Source organism: Patiria miniata, unplaced genomic scaffold, assembly GCF_015706575.1.
Source record: "Patiria miniata isolate m_02_andy unplaced genomic scaffold, ASM1570657v1 HiC_scaffold_26, whole genome shotgun sequence".
Lineage (NCBI taxonomy): Eukaryota > Metazoa > Echinodermata > Asteroidea > Valvatida > Asterinidae > Patiria > Patiria miniata.
Genome location: NW_024037065.1, coordinates 8,847,995 through 8,868,796, shown reverse-complemented (window position 1 = coordinate 8,868,796; position 20,802 = coordinate 8,847,995). Strand labels below are relative to the sequence as shown.

The 20,802-nt window shown below is 42.5% G+C and overlaps 1 protein-coding gene across 5 annotated transcripts in view; it reads right to left on the bottom strand.

Moving 5' to 3' along the window:
- Positions 1 to 4,013: 4,013 nt before the first annotated feature.
- The window catches only part of LOC119734090 (centrosomal protein of 135 kDa-like), a 34,086-nt gene continuing 17,297 nt past the window's right edge, over positions 4,014 to 20,802 (bottom strand). For 4 of the 5 annotated variants that reach the window (XM_038207455.1, XM_038207456.1, XM_038207457.1 and 1 more), the window contains 12 exons: positions 20,040 to 20,191; positions 19,701 to 19,816; positions 18,525 to 18,735; positions 17,511 to 17,679; positions 16,517 to 16,627; positions 14,677 to 14,862; positions 13,017 to 13,226; positions 12,283 to 12,485; positions 10,830 to 10,934; positions 9,860 to 10,214; positions 7,850 to 7,898; positions 4,014 to 6,857 (listed from right to left, as the gene is read on the bottom strand). In XM_038207455.1, coding sequence (XP_038063383.1) covers positions 7,872 to 7,898; positions 9,860 to 10,214; positions 10,830 to 10,934; positions 12,283 to 12,485; positions 13,017 to 13,226; positions 14,677 to 14,862; positions 16,517 to 16,627; positions 17,511 to 17,679; positions 18,525 to 18,735; positions 19,701 to 19,816; positions 20,040 to 20,191 — 1,845 coding nt within the window. In that variant the 3' untranslated portion in view covers positions 4,014 to 6,857; positions 7,850 to 7,871. The remainder of the gene's footprint in view (positions 6,858 to 7,849; positions 7,899 to 9,859; positions 10,215 to 10,829; positions 10,935 to 12,282; positions 12,486 to 13,016; positions 13,227 to 14,676; positions 14,863 to 16,516; positions 16,628 to 17,510; positions 17,680 to 18,524; positions 18,736 to 19,700; positions 19,817 to 20,039; positions 20,192 to 20,802) is intronic. The other variant, XM_038207458.1, reaches the window with a different exon arrangement.

Below are 20,802 nucleotides of genomic sequence, written 5' to 3'. Positions count from 1 at the left end.
AACAGTAAGGCGTTACCATAGTCAATCCGGGAAGACACAAGAGCTTGAACAGCAAGCTTGCAAGTATCCTGATCTATAAACGGCAAATTCTTGACAGATTGCGTAGATGGAAGCTGACACATTTAACAACAGATGAGATTTAGCAAGATATGTTCATAACATCAGGATCACAGAAGACTCAAACATCCTACAGTGTCAGTGTCGGGGCGATGGTGGCACCATCAAGAGTTAGCTCGACATCCGAAAGAATACCGATAGTTCTCGAAGAAGCTGGAACAAAAAACCTCTCTTTTTGCTTTGTTTAATTGCAGCTTTTTTTGCGACATCCATGATGCTATTTGTTGCACACATGTCCTGAGTTTGTTAAGTGCCAACTCGCATTCACAGGAAGTTTTGTAACGACATCGTACAGCAGTGCAGTATATACTGAGGATGTTTACGACGAAAGCGTAGATCTACGACTTACTTTCTTTGAACACTTCACCCACCGACATATTTACCTTTCCTAAACCAAGCATCTTTGTAATTTCGGACACAAGGAATGTGTAAACGAGATTTCAGCTTCCTCCATCAGGTAAAAATATGAAAACATTGTTGTAATTTGTTTCGCTACGGCAGCAGTTTCTGTTGAGTTTACGTCGTTATAGCTGTTATTGTTAAGCTAAAATATGGCCCATGAACATGAACACAAAAAAGTCTGGAAATATCGCCGAAAGAAAGTCACAAAATTTGAGCATTTTAAATGTTTATTTCGTTAAAAAGGTATTTATTAATGGGAATAACAGTGTGAGGATCCGGTCTTCACTGCGTGATAATGACCGGGTGTGGGGGTGACCGCTGTTAATGGACCTCGACTTCGTCTCGGTCCATTAACAGCGGTCACCCCCACACCCGGTCATTATCACGCAGTGAAGACCGGCTCCTCACACTGTTATTCCCTTATTACTTCGACAGTAGTTTGGGTTAGATTTTGTTTGTTGTCAAGGCTAATGTTATAGTTAGAGTTACCACTGCCTTGGCGTAACCAGATTTGGGACCTCCCCTGCCAGCTAGATATGCATGTAATTCTGCATGCTGCTGCTTCTTCTTCTTCTGGTGCAACAATTCTGCTTCTTCTTCTAGTGCAACACTCTTCTCAAAGGGATATTTAAAGTTGCAGGCTCGAGGTGGCTGGAACTAAAGGCAAGAGGGCTTATACAGGGTGTATAAAAAAAGGTTATCCAAAAATAAAGGGTTAATAAGCGGAAGTTATGAACTTGGAACACTGTCAAAGTGACTCCATCTTAAAGCTTTAGTCCATCATTTGCAGCCATCCGAAAAGTAACTGGCTTAATTATTGTTGAAAAACAAACTTGGTTGAAAGATAGTAAGGGAACTAAACTCCCTGTGAAATTATTCTTTCTGGGAAGCTGTCATTTTGAAGTAATCAACGAAAGAAGGCGTCTTAAGACGCACCGTAGGAAAATTTAAATTAGTAGTTCGTTTTGTTATCCGGCGAAGCGCGCGCAAGCATTGGCACGACGCACACGCGCGCGCGGTTGCTATAATTCGTCGGGGGCCGTATCATAAGTCCGACGCCTCATAAGTCCGACGCCTAGGCGTCGGACTTGTGAGGCATAACATTTATTTATTCCACCTCATAGGTCCGACGCCTCATAAGTCCGACGCCTCAAAAGTCCGACAACGGAAAAACGAGGCATTTAATTTGTCGGACTTACGAGGCGTCGGACCTATGAGGCGTCGGACTTATGAGGCGTCGGACCTACGAGGCGTCGGACTTATGGGCCTTTATTTGATTAGGGGATGCGATTTTGTCGGACTTATGAGGCGTCGGACCTATGAGGCGTCGGACTTATGAGCGGACCCCATTCGTCGGATCAGTGCGCGACGTCGCGTATAGCTGCAATTCAAAACAATTCAAAACATGATTCAGTAACTTTTGATTTGAAATTGAGATCCTAGTATGCCGTTTTTCTCGGAAAATACAGCTGAAGCTTAGCTGAAACTTCATGAGGTTAGTTGTTCAGTATCCTTCATTAGATTTCGAACACTTTTGTTGCTTCAAACGAACAAAATGCACAAATTACAAATGATGGACTATATCTTTAAAGGGTAGGTCATTAGCTTTTCATTGATATTTTATTTGCATCTCTTCAGTCATGGACGACCGAGCACCATTGATTTCAAAACAAAGGCCGATAAACCTCTGTTTCCAAGTTTGCTGAACATGTGGTGACTGAATAATCTGTCGGATGAGTGGCTGTCGCTGTGGACTGCGCTCTGAAAGGACTATGTTAGAGATGTTGGTGGTGCATACATGTAATCCATGAATAATTGATATTTCAGAGATTTTGTTAATCTTCATAAAGCAACACCTACTTTTTCCAAATTTACCTGATTCGGTGGCGAATGGAGCTGTCCAAAAAAGTGTGCAGTCAAAGTAGATTATGTTGAATTGGAGGAGAAAGACATGTTGAAAGTGTTTGAGCATATTAAGTGGAATATCATGTTTCATGATCAATCATTTGTGTGGCTTGGGTGGCTTGTGCGTAAAGCGCTCGCCTCTCACCAAGGTGACCACGGTTCGAATCCTGGCCGCGGATCGCATGTGAGTAGAGTTGTGCGTTGGTTCTCTCCTGTGCCACGAGGGTTTTTCTCCGGGCCCTCCGGTTTTCCTCCCTCCGGAAAAATCAAACACTTTCGATCTCAGGCTGTGCTCCGTGGTCATATATGGGTCGATGTGGCCGGCAGCCATAGGCGCCTATTCACGTGCCAGCGGCCCGACCACGTTGTAGCCGCGTCCTTCGCAATTCAGCATACCAGCTGCGAGTAAGGATGATTAGCCTCCCAAATTATTATTATTATTATTATATCAGAAATAAGAATGGTGGGACCCAGTTAGCGCTTTGATAGGCGGCCGACAGAGCACATACCATTTCTGGTTGGGGGAACCATATTTCAAACTTATGCAACAAAGTTACAAACAAAAACACCGAATATGAATTTTATTTACTTAACAGTAATTTAATTTCATAAGATATTTTCAACAATTGTACATTTTATTAAGATAAAATACATTTCATTTACCAAAACAAAATTAACTCTTTTTGCAAAAAAAACATTCATAGGACAAGTGAAGAACAAAAATCTGTGATCTGCAAAGTCTCCGTAAGTACAACACACAAAAGACACGTTGTTATGGCAATTTTTGCCTCAAAGGCAAGAATTGGACATTTCCAAAGCTTCCACGGCAATCGTTTCACATCCGTGAATGGGTGCAAGCCAGCTAGTCTGGTTCCCTGACCTGACAATTCCCTGACATGCTTAAATTGTTCCGTTCGTCTGAAGTAGGATCAGAGAACCAGACTAAAGAGCAGCATTTTTTTCTTATTTTTTTCCAGCATCTTTGAACACAAAACTTTCAACAGGTCAGTGTAACAATATTTGCTATAAAAAACTAACCCCCGAATCCATCCGTTTCTGAAACTTACAGCAAAAGCAAATGTTATATATCGCCTTTAAACATCTGAATCCACTCGGCACTACTAACAAGAATTTATCCCTGCCTTTATAATGATTGACATCCACTTTTATCAGCCAGTCCGGGTTGTTAGATATTCAATACGACTATAAGGCCAAAAAAATAAATTAGTCGGTCTCTGGTCAGCGCGCGTCGATTTTAATCATGCGCGTCGATCTTTTTTTTTCCAAAATGTTCCGCGGTAGCTCCAACAGCGCCCTCTATTTCCGCACCTCCGCAATTTTGTTTACCAAAGAGCACCAAGGAATGGGAAATTGCACCAAGGCAAATGATCGAAAGCACCAAGGCAAATTATGGAGGACACCAATGTACATGAGGACACCAAAAAAGCAAAATAGTACCCCACCTTGTCTGTACAATCCAAGCTTGAAGAAAAAAAAAGAAGAAGCCGCATGGCCGCGTCAATTCCGGAACTTTGGTCTGACCAGAGACCAAATATTTTTTTTTTTTGGCCTAACTTAGATTTTTATTATTTTTTTTGGACGGCATGTACCAACAAATATTTGGCAAACTGACGAATTTAAACAATTTGGCAAATCAACGAATTTGAACAATTCGGCGTGATTGTTTGAACACATGGAACAGACTCTATCAAGCATGTGCCGAGTTCATGGTAAAATAACACATACATTTGACAAAAAGCTGTAGTTTTTCCCACGTTCGATTCTTACACTCTCACTACATGTTCTATTTTCGTATCTGTGTGTCAGATTGTGGGGAATGTTTCTTTAAGGAAATCAACATACAAGGGTACTTCTGCAGTCACATTTTACTCAATGCGAAATTCTTTAAGCATAACCCTGAGGGCAGGTGACAAAAATATTGTATTAAAATTGCAGAATTCAGGGTTAATGAGGCATTGAATAATTAAAAATGTGTTCATGAATACTGTTTTTTTAATTACTGTTTGTGTGTGTTTTCATACACCACGAATGGATATTTAATTAAAAAAAAAATAATTGAAAAAATTACTTCTTATTCAATTACCAAAATTTGTTTTGCCTTAAAGTGCGACATCATGGGTGAAATTTACAACCACACAATATCAGTACAGATGGTGCACAAACTAACTAAATAAATAAAACCCTACAAACGCATAACAATATACATAAATATAAAATGGCAAGTCGTGAAAGTTTATATTCTATTTTACAATTGACAACTTTATAAACTGTAAAAATGGGTACAAAACAAAATTAAGGAACGTGTGCACAACCTGAAAGGTCAGACTATTCGTCATAAAAACTAATTACTGTAAATATGGAATGACAAATTTTAAAAATGTTTTAAACATTAAGAGTGAAGGCACCGTTGACAGAATGTGGGTGGAGTCAAGTTGGCGGTAAGAATTCATCTTAATATGGGAGTAAATGAAGAATGATACATACGAATTTTTCCAATACAAACGCCTCGTATGTGAACCTTAATTACATTTTGCACACACAAAAAGCGAAAACAAGAAAGCAAAAATCTGCACACAAATTGAGGTAGGAGTTAAGTAAAGAAAAGTCAAGGTTTAATGTTTGTATTCATGTGGAATGTAGTTTTTAGCTGTGGAATAGCAGCACAACAAATCTTCTTGTCTCTCCATTAGTTTGTTAGTTTATAGTTAGTTTAGTAACAAACGTTGACATTGTCTATTGCTCAAACATATTTTGACTGATTTCAGCCAAACAAGTATCAGTAACCCAGCCCCAACATGTCACATGACCAAACTGGGGTCAAAGGTCATCATGGGGTCACTGGGGTCAAAAACCTGATTTTTTTTACTCTAAACACTACTCAAAACACTGCATGGCGCAATCACGTGACTCATGCATGAACACGAATTAGTTGGCCCGCAGCTTACGAGATATTTTCCAATCGAGCTTGTTATGAGACAGACATCCAAAACCTTGGAATTTTTTTGGTGTGTTTTTTTTTTTTTTAAGAATGAAATTTAAGATTTTTCTGAAAACCGACATCTCACATGCAATACAAAAGGCTATAACTCAGCGGAAAACATTACTACTTAAAAGAACTACCTTGTTTCGGTTGGATTTAGGCACATACAGATGTTGCATGGCTTGTAAGGTCCTAGGAATGCAGCTAGAAGACGCACTGTGTTCTACGGACCATCAGTCCGACATTCAAGAGTTATGGGTCTGCAGCTGCCTACCTCTCTCTATGTCCTCCAGTATGCACCAGCAGCAGATGACGTTGCATGGCTTGTAAGGTTCTAGGAAGGCAGCTAGAAGACGCACAGTGTTCTAGGGCGCACCAGTCCAACATTCAAGACTTGTGGGTCTGTAGCCGCCTACCTGTCTCCATGTCCTTCTGTATGCACCAGTGGCAGGTGATGTTGCATGGCTTGTAAGGTCCTAGGAAGGCAGCTAGAAGACACACTGTGCTCTACGGACCATCAGTCCGACATTCAAGACTTGTGGGTCTGTAGCTGCCTACCTCTCTCCATGTCCTCCAGTATGCACCAGCGGCAGGTGATGTTGCAGGGCGTGTAAGGACCCGGGGAGGCGGCTCGCAGACCCAATATGTTGTGCAGATCACCTCCTTCATTCAAGGCTTGTGGGTCTGTAGCCGCCTACCTCCCTCTATGTCCTCAAGTATGCACCAGCGGCAGGTGACGTTGCAGGGCGTGTAAGGTCCCAGGGAGGCAGCTAGCAGACCCAATATGTTATGCAGATCACCTGTCCTTCATGCAAGACTTGTGGGTCTGTAGCAGCCTACCTCTCTCTATGTCATCCTGTATGCACCAGCGGCAGGTGATGTTGCATGGCTTGTAAGGTCCTAGGAAGGCAGCTAGAAGAGACACTGTGTTCTACGGACCATCAGTCAGACATTCAACACGTTCAATTAGACTTGTGGGTCTGTAGCTGCCTACCTCTCTCTATGTCCTCCAGTATGCACCAGCGGCAGGTGATGTTGCATGGCTTGTAAGGTCCTGGGAAGGCAGCTAGCAGAGGCACCGTGTTCTACGGACCATCAGTCCGACATTCAAGACTTGTGGGTCTGTAGCCGCCTACCTCTCTCTATGTCCTCCAGTATACACCAGCAGCAGGTGATGTTGCATGGCTTGTAAGGTCCAAGGAAGGCAGCTAGAAGACACACTGTGTTCTACGGACCATCAGTCGAACATTCAACATGTTCAACTAGACTTGTGGGTCTGTAGCCGCCTACCTCTCTCCATGTCCTCCAGTATGCACCAGCGGCAGGTGATGTTGCAGGGCGTGTAAGGTCCTGGGGAGGCGGCTCGCAGACCGGCTAGGAGTCTGCAGTGGCACTCGTTCAGTTTCCTGCGAAGCTGGTCTTGTAGAATACACTGTAGAGAATAATAAGTCATGAATCAGTGCCTGATAAAAAGTTCAATGTCTGGTTCCTCAAGATACCTTTCATATTGGGGTGAGATTGAGGGAAAATGAAAAAGCCACAAGATTATCAAGATGGTTTGAGGATAACTAAGCACCCTAAAGTAATGTAGGGTCTATGATAAATATTTGAATTTGCTTAAAGGCACCCCTTAAAGGAAATATAAAACACATTTGCTTTTGCTGTAATTTTCAGAAATGGATGGATTTGGGGGTTGGCATTTTATAGCAAATATTGTTACACTGACCTGTTTAAAGTGTTTTGTGTTCATAAATGCTGGAAAAAAAAAAAGTTGTTCTTGTTTTCTGGCTCCCGACCCTACTTCAGACAAAACAAAGCAAGTAACAGATGTTAGGGAATTGTCAGGTCAGGGAACCAGACAAGCTGGCTTGCACCTGTCCACGGATGTGTAACCGATGGTAATCAAAATGCAGACTAACTAAATTTGGTAAATTGGGAACAGTTTTTAAAAAAAAAATCCTTTTTTTATCCCAACGATGGTCGGCCGACCATCATTGGAAATTGATAAAAAAATTCCACTTTCTTGAAAGTGACAGCACACCAGGTGCCATACATGATTTCACAGGATGCTTGAGACTATTATTCAGTTGTAGGCAAGTACGGCATGTCATCATAATTTGGTAGTATTGTTTTTTTATGTTTGCAAATGTTGTATATTACCTTTAAAACACTAATTTTGTTGTTCTATATAAACTTTTGTAGGTAAAAACGCCTTTACCGTAAAACCTCTGGAATTCTAGTTTTCAAAAGGGATTCTTTCAAAAATCCTGAAATCAGGTAAAATACTAACAAATCTCACCCTTTGTCATATTCCTTGTATAAAGGGGTTTCAAAATGCCAGTGCAAATTTTCAGCCATTCCTCCCCCCCCCCCCCACAAAAAAATCCCTTCAGTGAACCAACATGACTCCTGCAGCGCTCTTACCAATGATTTAAGTTGCTGTCGTTTAGATGATTTCTTTCCGTTCCTCACCCTGAAAAAGACAAGATAATTATTCAGAGGGTCAGATGTCTTGTCAATAACACGGAGACAACAGTGTTATGAAATAATAAATACATGTACTGCAAAAAAAGAAAGAAAGTCCACACTCATTGGAGGGGTCATAATATTTAAATCTGATCGTCTTATGATTACATCATTTATATAGACCTTTGGGGAATGTTGTTAGCTACATTTTGATACCCTGTTTGCTACCAAAGACTGTAAATCGTCCAAGATTGGCAACGGATTATGAAAAATGATGCACTTTGAAAAGTATACAAATTTGGTATGCGAGTCGAAACTGCTGCATGACAATGTTACACTGCCTGAAACAAATGGCAGGGAATATTGATTGCACAGTGCTCGCATGCATGGGAGCACGCGAAATTGAATTACCAGGGCTTTGTTCGGGCACTGTGCAGTCAATAGGGGTCAATTACGAGCATGTGTGTTTGCGCTTAGCAATTTCTCCTCGCGTAATCTTTAAATTTGCAATTTTTTCAAACTGCATCATTTTTCAATAACTGTTGTAAAACTTGGACAATTTACAGTCTTTGGTAGCAAACGAGGTATCAAAATGTAGCTAACAACATTCCCCAAAGGTCTATATAAATGACGTTATCATAAGACGATCACATTTAGAATAACGACCCCTCCAATAAATGTGGATTATCTTTTTTTTCACGGTGTTTAAAAACAATGACAACAAAAAGTAAAATTTAAATGAAAATAATGTGTAAATAAATTGTATCTGACACTGAACGATGACTTCAACACGTACATGCAAGTTAATATTGATCTCAAACAAATGCACAAATGTACAAAACACAAAGATACATCAACACAGATATCACTTTAGTGCTAACTAAATCACAAATGTGACGTAAATTAATGTACAAAACTGTACGACAGAAACTACCATTCTATCAAAAGAAAATTAACAAGTCGTGGAAAATTAATGACCGAGGCTACATGACAAGACACATTGTTGCACAGATGGGTTACCTGGTCCTATTACAGACGTATGAGCATCGTCCTAGTCAGTTGTTACGAGAATATGAAATGAGATGTTTGTTAGAATGAAAGAACAAATATGTGACCCACTCCACAAAAAAGGTATTAAGTTGCGCTGTGCATTATCGTGTAATGGCCCGCTCAACATTGAGGGTGAACATTTTGTCAAAATGTGATTTTCATTTTTAGTCATGAATGACAGCTTTATTACTTAAAGTTTGAGGGTTCATTCACAGAAGTGACTTCAGTGGAAAAAAAAGACAATTTTGAGTGCATCGTGCCCAAATCTACAACATTTCAAAGCCTGTATTCTCAGTTGTAATCTGAACTCCAAGGAAGTATTTAATACACAAATAGGTCATATCTCTAGAACGGGAGGGGCTATGGAGCTCTATTGTACACCAAATGAAAGCTTATGTTATGGGCTTTCGTACCATGTATATATCTCAATTTCACTTGTTTGCAACATAATACCTTTTTTGTGGAGTGGGTCACATATACTGAAGTGGAAAAATGAAAGACTAAGAGAATTTAAAAATGTTAACAGTTGACAAGATTTGGAAGTTGAAGTCAACAGTGGGAGCCTATAATGCGCTAAGCACAGACAATAAATGCTTAGCAACGGCAGGTTACCAGCCAAGCTGTCATGCAACGTATATAGCTTGCGACCGGTTCCCGGCTGACATTTGCTGAGCCAATTTTCTGCTTACCAGCTTGATAAAATTGGGCACAGATCAGTAACAAAGGAGCATGCAAGAACTGGGAAGACTAGGATAAAAAGAATATAGACCAGAACCCAAGAAACCACCCACACCGAGCGAGTACAGCTCAGTGAAGTTCACACAATGATCAACTACTCAGCTATCAACAGTTCTACTCAGAAATGAGAACTCGAAAAAACTCTTCAAGGATTTTTTTCCCAGGATTCCTGGAACTCACCAACCGCGACAAACTCAACTTGGGCACCACGGGATCCCCAAAATCCTTGTGTACCCCATTGTGCATGATCGCGCCATTCTTAAACCCCTCATCAAATTCCAAAAACCTATCCTCATCCATACTTCTCTCGGGCGAGGAGGAACGGTAGGCCGGCGACGACCTCAGGATCGACCTCTCGGGCGACCTTCGACCCGACCTGCCCGGCGAGAGAGACCTGAGGGTCGGGGAGGCTGACCGGAGGGGGCTGGTGGACTTCCTGGAGCTGTGGTTGGTCAGGGAGGTGCGAGTGTAGCTGGTGTTTTCCACGGTGGTCGGGGAGAGGGTGGATCTACGAAGTTCCTGAGATATTCTTTCTCTGCAATAGAAAATAACGCATGGAGTCAGAATGCCGTTACAGACATGTAGGAATAAACAAAACATAACCACGCTTTGAAACCACAAGTGCAGATCTTACTGTGTGTCTTATCATCTTTCAATACAGGCGATTCCCAATACAGTGCGCCACCAAGGGAGGCGTGAGTCTGTAGCCGCATTGAGGGAGACGGTCGACACATTCGCAAGGCGCGGGACACTTAAACTTGTAAGTTTGTCTGGTCAGTAGTTCCGTAAGCGTTTGATTCAAGTATCGTTTTTCTTTACTCTTTATCAAGATGTTGTTTTTCTGTGAGGCAGCAATTTCCTCGAGTTTGTTCAAATCACGGCAAGTTGGCCATGTTTTTGTTGACCATTAACTTGAAAGCTAGACTCTACGGGGCAGCCTCTTGGTGGCAAACTTATTGGGAATCGCCTGTATATGTAAGTACATTTTAAATGGATAATGTTTTTTTGGCCATTACAACCTGTGTTGTCCGTAAATCCTAAGTTGTTGTTCCTAAAAAAGTCTGTCTTTTGTAAAAGTTATATTACCCTTTATTGTTTTGAGATGCCTGATTGTGATCCTCGATGCAGTAACAATTGAAATTCTACTCACTTGTCGAATCGTTCGCTGGTTAGCTGCCTGCGGACTTTCTCCAGGTCTGCTTCCAGCTGCGCTGCCCTGGATCTCAGAGTCTGGACTTCCCTGCTCTGGCTCTGACTGCAATCAGTGCGGAAAAAAACATTATTTCGTAAATTCCAATAATTTTATTCTGTTATCTTTCGCCCAGCAATACGGTCATGTTTCATGATTTCAGGAATTATAGACAAGACATTCAGATACCTTTCCAGTATTAACATCCACACTCTACTGTTCAAGCAATTCAGACTATGTTTCTCGTTTTTCACGTTCTTTTTGAAGATCGTTTTCATTTAAATGGATCACTTGCTCTTTTAAATGAGCAGTGGATTACCACCAGCATTGCTAAGACCATCTAAGCTCCCTGGGAGTTACAGCTCTGTGCAGCCATTTTTTTCAGACACAAATGGCGGAATAGACCTTTATCATGCTGCCACCATTTCAGTCATGTTCCCTGTATCCAATAACAGTACCGAATGATAATGTTTTTTGTGCAAAAATCAAGATGGCCGCAAAACGATAACGGTCTATTAAACCATATATTATTATGTTTATTTATTTCTGGTAATTAACCCAAGGATTCCTCAGAAGGGCCCCCGGCACTGTAGCTCACAAGCCTGAAGATACCCATACAGAGAAGACAATGAGAAGAAATTACAGTTTTTAGAGGTGGGAGGGAAACCCTAGAAGAATACTCTGGGGCAAACCCACGGAATCAGAACTGAAAACCCAATACACATATTGGCCCGGGCGGGATTCGAACCCAGATCACATCGGTGGAAGGCGAGTAAAGTAGTGCTACGCCAACATGAATCATCTCTGCCTTTACAGGTATCGATTTTACTCCTCGGTGGGGAACAAAATAAAATTGCGACAAAGTGTCTTGCCCAAGGACACAGGCACCATAACCACAAGCCGGACTCAACGCTGCAGAATCACCCAAAGCATCTTGAGTCCTGTACTCACGAACACGAGACCACAGCACTCCAAGGCATAAAATGATAATTACAGTGGAACGTCACTATACCGAACATTCGGCTATACCGAACATCGTCTTTGGCTCCCGATTTTTGTGTACAAAACGTACTGAACATTGTTGTTGACAAATACAAACCAACGTGACAAGTGGCTATCATTTCCCCAAGGAATAGAAGGGGAAAGCCACCTATCGCCGTAGGCCATAGTAAGCCCAAAAATTGTGTAATTACATAATTCAATAGTTGGCATGAGTTCAGAGTCGTCTTTCAGTAACACATGTACCGGGGTGATGCATGCAGTGTAAAGTTCTGAAGGGCACTGTTTATTGAAAAGTGAGTACCGGAGCATCACCACCTTAAAATCACCATACCGAACGATCGCTATTACGAACAATTTGTGTGGATCTCCCAGTGTTCGTTATAGCGACGTTCCACTGTACTTTGAGACTCACACTTTACTGTCGGCCAGCGCCAGCCTGTCCTTAATGAGCTGCAGCTCCGATCGTTGCTCCTGGCTGTCCAGCTGGGCCTGGAATTCCTTCTCCCGGTTGTTGGACAGGAGGGTCTCCAGGTTACGCACCGAGGTCCTCTCCGTCACCACCTGGTTGCGTAGCATCTCTATCTCGCGCCTTAGGTCTTCGATGGTGGACTCAAGCTGTTCATTAGATCACAGAGAAAGTATAATTATAATCTAATCAGCATAGCTCATGGCACAAAAAGGAGTAACTTGATACTGTGTTATGAACCAAAACAACTGTACATCTCGGCCGAATTGAGTGACTCTGCGACTGCAAGTTTTTGAATTTTTTCTTAAGCTCTCAGACAGCACTAAGTGTAAAGTATATACTCAAGAAAACTAAAGTCTGATCTTAATCCTGACAAGAACTTAAAGGAGAACTTTGAAGGGGAGAAGTCTGTGGAAAGAAGTGGCCGTGAGGAGAACTTGAGACGTTAACCTTGACGTTTTGTTAAGATTGTGTTCTTTGATTGTAATCAGGAGAATACCTAAACTCTCAGAGATGGACCATTATTGGTTGGAGATTCAGTGTGGATCAGTGCGGCATGACAGAATGCAGCAAGCTATGAGATTGCATCCTGATAAGTTGTGTTCATACTGTAAGGATCTTCTCTAGAGTGTCCTCGGCCAAGTAGGCCAAAGGTGACCCATTGGTTGGGACAGTCTTACCTGTTCTGTGTCGATATTTCTTGTGGTCAGCTGTCGCGACATTGCCTCCTTGGTGTTCTCCAGCTTGACGCAGAGATCCCTGACGGCTGAGAGATCCTGGACTAAGGACTCCTTCTCATCCTGCAGCTGCCGGACGGTGTCCTCCAGGCTGGCCAGGGACCTGGTCAGGCTGGACACCTGCAGCTCGTAGGCTTGGACCGAGGATATATGCTGTGGAAATAACGGTGGGGATGAGGAGAGTCAGCATTTCATTGTGGACTGTGAACAGCATTTTTATCGAGTTTTTTTAGCTTGGTGAAGTAAACTACAGGTGAAAGTTGACAACTGGTAGACAGCAAACATAGGGCTGGATAGCTCAGTTGGTAGGGCACCCGTGCAGTGTTCCAGAGGTTGCAGATTTAAAGGGCTCATGACATGAATCTTACATGGGAATACATTTTGTGCAACTTTCTACTCCTGTTAAATGTATGAAATCGAACTGACACTCTTTTGGTAATTTTATTGAATGGGGCACTTTTTAAAAAATTAATAATTTTCCATGAATTTCCTGACAAATGAGGGCGCTGTTGCTGTGATGTCATTTCAGGACGACATTGTTCACTTTAGGGGTTTTCTGTTCAAATTGTCAACCCAAATTTGCTCAATGAAAACTCTGTGAGAAAACTTTAGTCATTGGCTTTATTGTCATGTATCGAAACAACAACGAATCACCAAAGAAAAGAAAATTTACAACAGCAAAATATCCAAAATTCAAACATTAGTGCTGAAATAGCTGTAACAATGAGCTTCAAAATGCATTTAAAAATGGCAAAAAGAAAATTAAAAATAAGGTTAAATGGGACACAAAGGTGCATTTGCAAGGACTGTATTAAGAAAAATACATTACATGGGCCCTTTAAACCCCTTCCTAGTCCTAAAAGGATTTGAGATGTGGATTAAAAATCACTGCACTCTAAAAAAGTATACAGCACCGACAGTGATCCTTTCCGTTTTACTATCGATGGGAAACTTGTGCACATACGTGTAGATCCCACATAGAGGATGTTGAATAATTGTCTCACAGAAAGAACACCTCATGTACTAAAGAGTGTGAGATTTGCTTTGAAAGCTCACCACATTCTCTACAAGATTTCAACAAAATAAGCAATAAGCCCTATGGACTCCGTGCTCTAACAGTAGATGGTGTTTTTCGACCACTTCAAGATCTCAGTGGACGGCACACTGGTTTGCACATACAGTCGTGTTTACTTTACTCTCGAGGACAGTGCTTTGTGTTTCCCTTTGTCCCTGTAATATAACACTCTCCCATAGACTAAGAACATAACTGTACAGTAGAGAACCGTTTCAACAAAAGACCCAACGCCAGAGGACTAAAAGGATCTGTTGTTCTCCTTCTGTGTGTCGGTCCTCGGGGGGTTATGTAGAACACGTACATGTATGCCGCGAAGTACATACACACGACTTATTTTACTCAGAATGCGCACAATGCCATAGCATCTTCGCATGAGCGTCAGGTGTCATCGGCAACGCACTCGAATGTCTCTCCCAACTCTCCCTTTCTTACCGTTGAGGGGGTACTCCCGCACGGGGCCCATGTATCTCAGGAGCACAAACCGAAGGTCTGAAAAGTTACAGTGAAGGATCGAAAACTGACAAGTACCTGTTGCATCTCCCTGTCCTGTAGAGTGACCTTGTCTCGGAGTCTCTTCATATCGGCATCTTTGGTCATCAGTTCCACCTTGAAGGAGGAGGACTCCCCAGAGCGCTGAGAGGCCTCCGTCTCCCAGCGCTGGGCCTCTGAGGTGGCGGTCCGGTAATTCTCCAACAGGTCCCTGTGCTCACGTTCCTATGTCAGACAAATGATTTGAAACGATGTGATTACCAATAGAAACATGTCACCTGGGACGTCACGCCGACAGACGACTGACAAGTAAACCAAACACGCAGCTTACATTAAGTAGTAAATGTCAACATACAGGCTGACCGAAAAAAATGAAACCCTAAACATTTGCCTTTAAAAAAAAAGATTGGTACATTTTGATGTTTTGGGTATCAGATTAAAGCTGAGAGCTTTTTCTTTTAAATACTAAAAAAAATCATGAAAATAGCATTTTGGGTTGCTGAGAAAATGCCAATTATGTCAACATAGTCATTTTCGTCCTGTACACAAGGAATTCAAACAGTGAAACATTTTACTGTAGGCCTACTGTGCAATTATCCTTCATTCATAAATACCTCAGACAGTTTAGCCATTCCTATTGGTCGAGAGCCCGTCACGTGGCCGGTATTAAACGGATGATAAAGACATGGCTAGCTGGTCTTAAACACTTTTCCAGTGTCACAATAAAATGTGGACTCCTAAAAATCCAGTGCCTCTTATCGTTTCATTGGTTGAACGTTCACAATCCTCACGTAGGCATGCGCAACACTACCAGGGAGTTAGAATTTTATAGTTCTAAATTCAAAACGCAACGCGCCAGGTGCGTTCTGCGCGACATCGCGTAGAACATGATACGCGCGCGTCAATCTCCATAAAAGGGTTGTTTTCATCTTACTCGCCAGCTGAACACTCCATTATTTTGCAGGAGGGATGTTTCAAAAAGCATAAAGTGAATTTGTTGAACAAAATCGGGATGTTTTGAACGAATTATATGATTTTTTTTTACCGAAAAGGTATTTATGAATGGGAATAAATATGTACTCCGTCGGTATTTATCACTCTGTTTAATACCACTTAGAGTCTGGGTGCTGATAATTACCCTCGCCTCCGGCTCGGGTAATTATCAGCACCCAGACTCTAAGTGGTATTAAACAGAGTGATAAAAACCTCCGGAGCACACATTTATTCCCTTATTTGTGCAATTTCTTTAGTATTTTGAAACATTTATGATGTTGAAAGGGTTTAAAATAGGACTAAAGAGGATGAGATACATGTTCAGGTGGAAATTAAAAGGTATTTCCATCAAATTCATTTGTACTCTTGTCATATTATATGCTGTGTTGATTGTAAGGATTAGGACATGCACAAATAGGTACAGTGAAAATCCCTTACCTGTGGTAGTTTTTTTGTGTACATGATGAAAAATGACTACTTTTACATAATTGGCATTTTCTCAGCAATCCAAAGTGCTATTTTCATGATTTTTTTTCAGTATTTGAAAGAAAAAGCTCTCAGCTTTAATCTGATACCAAAAACATAAAAATCCACCAATCCCTTCCTTTAAATAAGGCAAATGTTTGAGGATTGCATTTTTGGGGGGTCTTCCTGCATACATGCAGTACATAATACATCCGTTTTTTAAAAGTCAGCAGCACGTGACAACATCATCCGATTCCCGAACAGGTGTGATATGACCAAATGACATTTTATCATCTGCCATCAAAATTAAATTCATTCAAGATTCATTACTCGTCTGGAAGAAGGCAGACCACGAGATATACAATCACAAGACCAGCCACGGATGATTTTCTGAACATCACGGTTGTATGCTTTGCCCTACCTTTGCAGCCAGTAGATCCTCGATTCTTGCAACCTCGCCGATGTACTCCTGCACCTGCTCCTTGAGAGATTCCCGTTCTTCTATTGCCTCCTCCAACTCGATATTTACTACCTGAAAAAGGATATAAAGTAGATCATCATCATCCAGCTTGAATCTTTATCCTGGGGACAATTTCATTTCAAAGACTGCTGCCAAGCACAGCAGAGATTTGCTCAGCCAAAAACAGGTTACCGACCAATTGTTGTCTTGCATATTGCTGTTACTGGTACTCTGCCAATTTCTGCTTAGCACAAAAGAATCGCTCATAAGCTGTACTTTCTGTTAAGCAGCTCCATGACACCGGCCCCTGATTGGTTGGTTCATTAACTGCCATATTTCAAATATTGAGGGGTACAGGGTTTTCAAACCTTGAGCACATCCAGAATAAAATCGTGACCTACTGAGGCAAAATGAGGAATGTCCCCCAAAACCTTGTTTTGAGTAATCGACGCCTGAAGTCGGATATGCTAGAAAAATCATGTGAAAATCGATTTGATTGTTTTGTATTTTTGAGCAGCCAAAGTATTTAAGAATCACACTATGTATTTTTGTTGGGGAAAAAGTACCCACAAAAGTGGAAAAACTGAAAAACGTTTTTCAATGTCGTTGGCGGCGCAATGCATGTCTTTTTTTCATAGCCGTTTTTCTCGAAATGAGGTTAGAGAAACTTGACAGGACACTGTTAAAGTTCCTGCCTCAAATCTTTGGAATGAATTAAGCTGCAGAAATAAATTTGGTATCATTGGAAAGCCAATGATTTGCACTTTAACATGATGTACATAACGTGAAAAGTCAAAGGCTGGTTTTATTCCTCATTATGCTATGGCAGGTCATAATTAGTCATGCCTGATTCTTGCGTGTGAACCACTGCGCGGATGCACTGTGTCCTTCCCTCTTCAATTTGTTTATGAGTGGTGACAAAAGCGCCCTCTATTGTCTATGCGTGGAGTCATACCTGGTTCTCTCTTGTCATTGTTGCCAGGTCTTCTTGGAGTCTCCTGTTTTCCCTCATGGTGGCGTCGCGGCCTCGCACCGTCTCCGTCAACTCGTCTCGCGACGAGTCCAGCTGCCTGCGTAGACTGCGCACCTCGCGATCTTTGCTGCCCAGCTCATCGGTAGCACGTCTGAAATTATGGAGCAGTGTTGGTAATAGACTGACTGAAATTGTTCTAGAACTTGCTCAACTTTAATCAACAATTCAATATGGCTTTCCATTTTGAACATGATATTTCATGTTAAAAAGTTACACATTTTAGAGCCAACCTTTGCATACTTAATAAATTACAGTAGCCCGATGCCATGTCATCGCTAACAATGGGTGAGAAAAGCGAAGATTTCAGACCATTCTTGAGCTGGAGGTTTCTGGCATATAGCCTCTTCAAGTCACAGTTAGAATTCACATGTGAATTCTCAAGTGTAATAATGAACTTATTGGGTTATTAGACTTTTTTCAATTCTATTTGCACTGAGGCTTATTCTGAATTTATTATCCCGTCAATCAGAAGTTAGAGAAGTCAAGTTGGTGTAGCGGTACTTTCCTCGCCTTCCACCACTGTAAACCCGGGTTCGAATCCCGCCTAGGTCAATATGTGGATTGGGTATTTAGTCCCGGCCTGAATCCGAGGGTTTTCCCTAGAATATTCTTCTGGAGTTTTCTACAACCTCTTAAGACTGTAATTTCTTCTCATTGTCTTCTCTCTACGGGTTTCTTTAGGCTTTGGAGCTACAGTGCCTGGTGCGCATTTGTGGAATCCTTGCTTTTATTACCAGAAATAAATAATAACAAATATGAGTAAAGAAGTGATATTAGGTTAAAAGTAACAAAGGACGAATAATAATAAGGGATACCTTTGTCAGGTTGTTTGAATAGCTAGTGACATGACTTGAGACTGAATACTTTGTGTTAATTTGTGATTGACCATTGTGGACTTGTGATGATTTGATTCCAACTCTGGCTTAATTTCCTTACTCGAGTCTTTCTTGAAGATCCTCCAGTGTCGCCCGGGTGTCGCTGAGCGTGTGTCCTCTGCTGGCCAGCTCGTGCTCAAAGGCAGCAATCTTCTCTGTCTTGTCATCGAGGGCGTTCTGAAGGACGTCCTTCTCCCTGTCCAGCGAGCTGATCGTCCCGCGAAGCTGCCGCACCTCATCGTGCAGGCCGTTGTTGGAGATGGTCAAATCGGCTGAAAAATATTTTTTAGACGTTATAAATTCGTAATTTGGGCTTTGTTATATATGCTAGGTAGTCTTGGGTTCTGGGAGTCTTGGGTATCTGGGGTTTTGGGTGTCTGGGGTCTTGGGTTCTGGGAGTCGTGGGTGTCTAGGGTCTTGGGTTCTGGGAGTCTTGGGTTCTGGAAATCTTGGGTTCTGGGAGTCTTGGGGGTCTTGGGTTTTGGGAGTCATGGGTGTCTGGGGGCCTTGGGTTCTGTGAGTCGTGGGTGTCTGAGGGTCGTGGGTTTTGGGAGTCTTGGGTGACTGGGGTTCTTGGGTTCTGGGTGTCCAGGATTCTTGGGTGTCTGGGGTTTTGGGTTCTCAGGGTCTTAGGAGGTTTTGGGAGTCGTGGGAGTCTGGGGGTCTTGGGTTCTGGGAGTCTTGGGTTCTGGGAGTCTTGGGTGTCTGGGGTCTTGGGTTTTGGGAGTCGTGGGTGTCTGGGGGTCTTGGGTTCTGGGAGTCTTGGGTTCTGGGAGTCGTGGGTGTCTGGGGGTCTTGGGTTCTGGGAGTCTTTGGTTCTGGGAGTCGTGGGTTCTGGGAGTCGTGGGTGTTTGGGGGTCGTGGGTTCCGGATGTCTTGGGTGACTGGGGGTATTGGTTTCTGGGTGTCTAGGATTCTTGGGTGTCTAGGGTCTTGGGTTCTGGGAGTCGAGGGTGACTTGGGTTCTGGGAGTCTTGGGTGACTGGGGATCTTGGGTTCTGGGAGTCTTGGGTGACTGGGAGTCTTGGGTGACTGGGGGTCTTGACTTCTGAATGTCAGGGAGTCTTGGGTGTCTTGGGCCCCAGGGTTATGGGAGTCTTGGTGTCCAGGGGTCTGGAGGTCTGAGGGTCTGTAGCCTTTGGGACTAGGCTCTTGGGATCTTAGGGTAAGTATTGAGGTTGTAGGATCTTGAGGTCTTTGGTTCTTGGGGCAACAACATCAGAGAGCAGATACTTACTGATACGCTCCTCCAGTCTAGCGCCTCTTTCATCAGCTGCTTGTAGCTCCCCTGAGCGTTGATTCAACCTTCGTTGATGATCACCTAGCGATGTCTCTGCTTGCTCGGCTAGCAACCTGCATAGACCACACAGAAACAAAGTGAGCAATCCTAATTGCTGATGCTTTTGGGTGCAGTTTGGGTTTCTGAATCAGGAGAATTTTTTAACTTTCCTTGTTTGAAATGAGACAACAGTCAAAGAAACAGAGCCAAATATGATTTCTATTAAAAAGGGTTGAACTATAATTTTTACAGCTAACGACTTTAAAAATTAAAAAAATGACAGACAATTCTCCCGACCTCATCTGAGTTGAGGTGGCCTTGTGCTGGGAAGACTCTTCGTAAGCCTCTTCTATCCGCAGAGTCTGGGATCGCACCTGCTCCTCCAGCGTGGATATCATGGCCTGGAAGGACTGGACCCTGGATTGAAGGCTGCTACGATCCTGCTCAGCCTGTTGTGAATGGAACGAGAGATGGGTGTGATTTTAGTCCGTCAGTCTGTAGTCCGGGCTTTATGTCGAATCTCACAGACTCTGTGCATGAACACCAGATGGCACTTTCCATGTGTGGGACACACTGTATGTGGGCACAATTAGTTGGAGCATGTGGGCATTTAGTTGGAACCAGTGTTGTAGTCGAGACACCAACGTCGAGTCCGAGTTCCGAGTCACAAGCCTCAAGTCCGAGTCTCGAGTCACAAGCCTCGAGTCCGAGTCACGAGTCACTTCGTTCTTAGTTGTTCACCAAACAAATCAATTTTTTTTTTTAATTATTTTTCAATCATCCGTTGTGTCTTTTAAGTACATCCCAGTGTATATAGTTATTCCTCAATGATCCTTTCCCATCCCTACGTTAGGTTTTTAATTTTTTTTTAATGAAATTACGTGACTCGAGTCACGAGTCACCAAGCTTGAGTCATCATGGTCGAGTCCGAGTCTGAGTTATTTCCCAATGTGACTCGAGTCTAGTCCGAGTCACGAAAAATGTGACTCGAGTCCGACTCGAGTCCGAGTCCTGGACTCGAGTCCTACAACACTGGTTGGAACATACAGAGCTGAAGGAC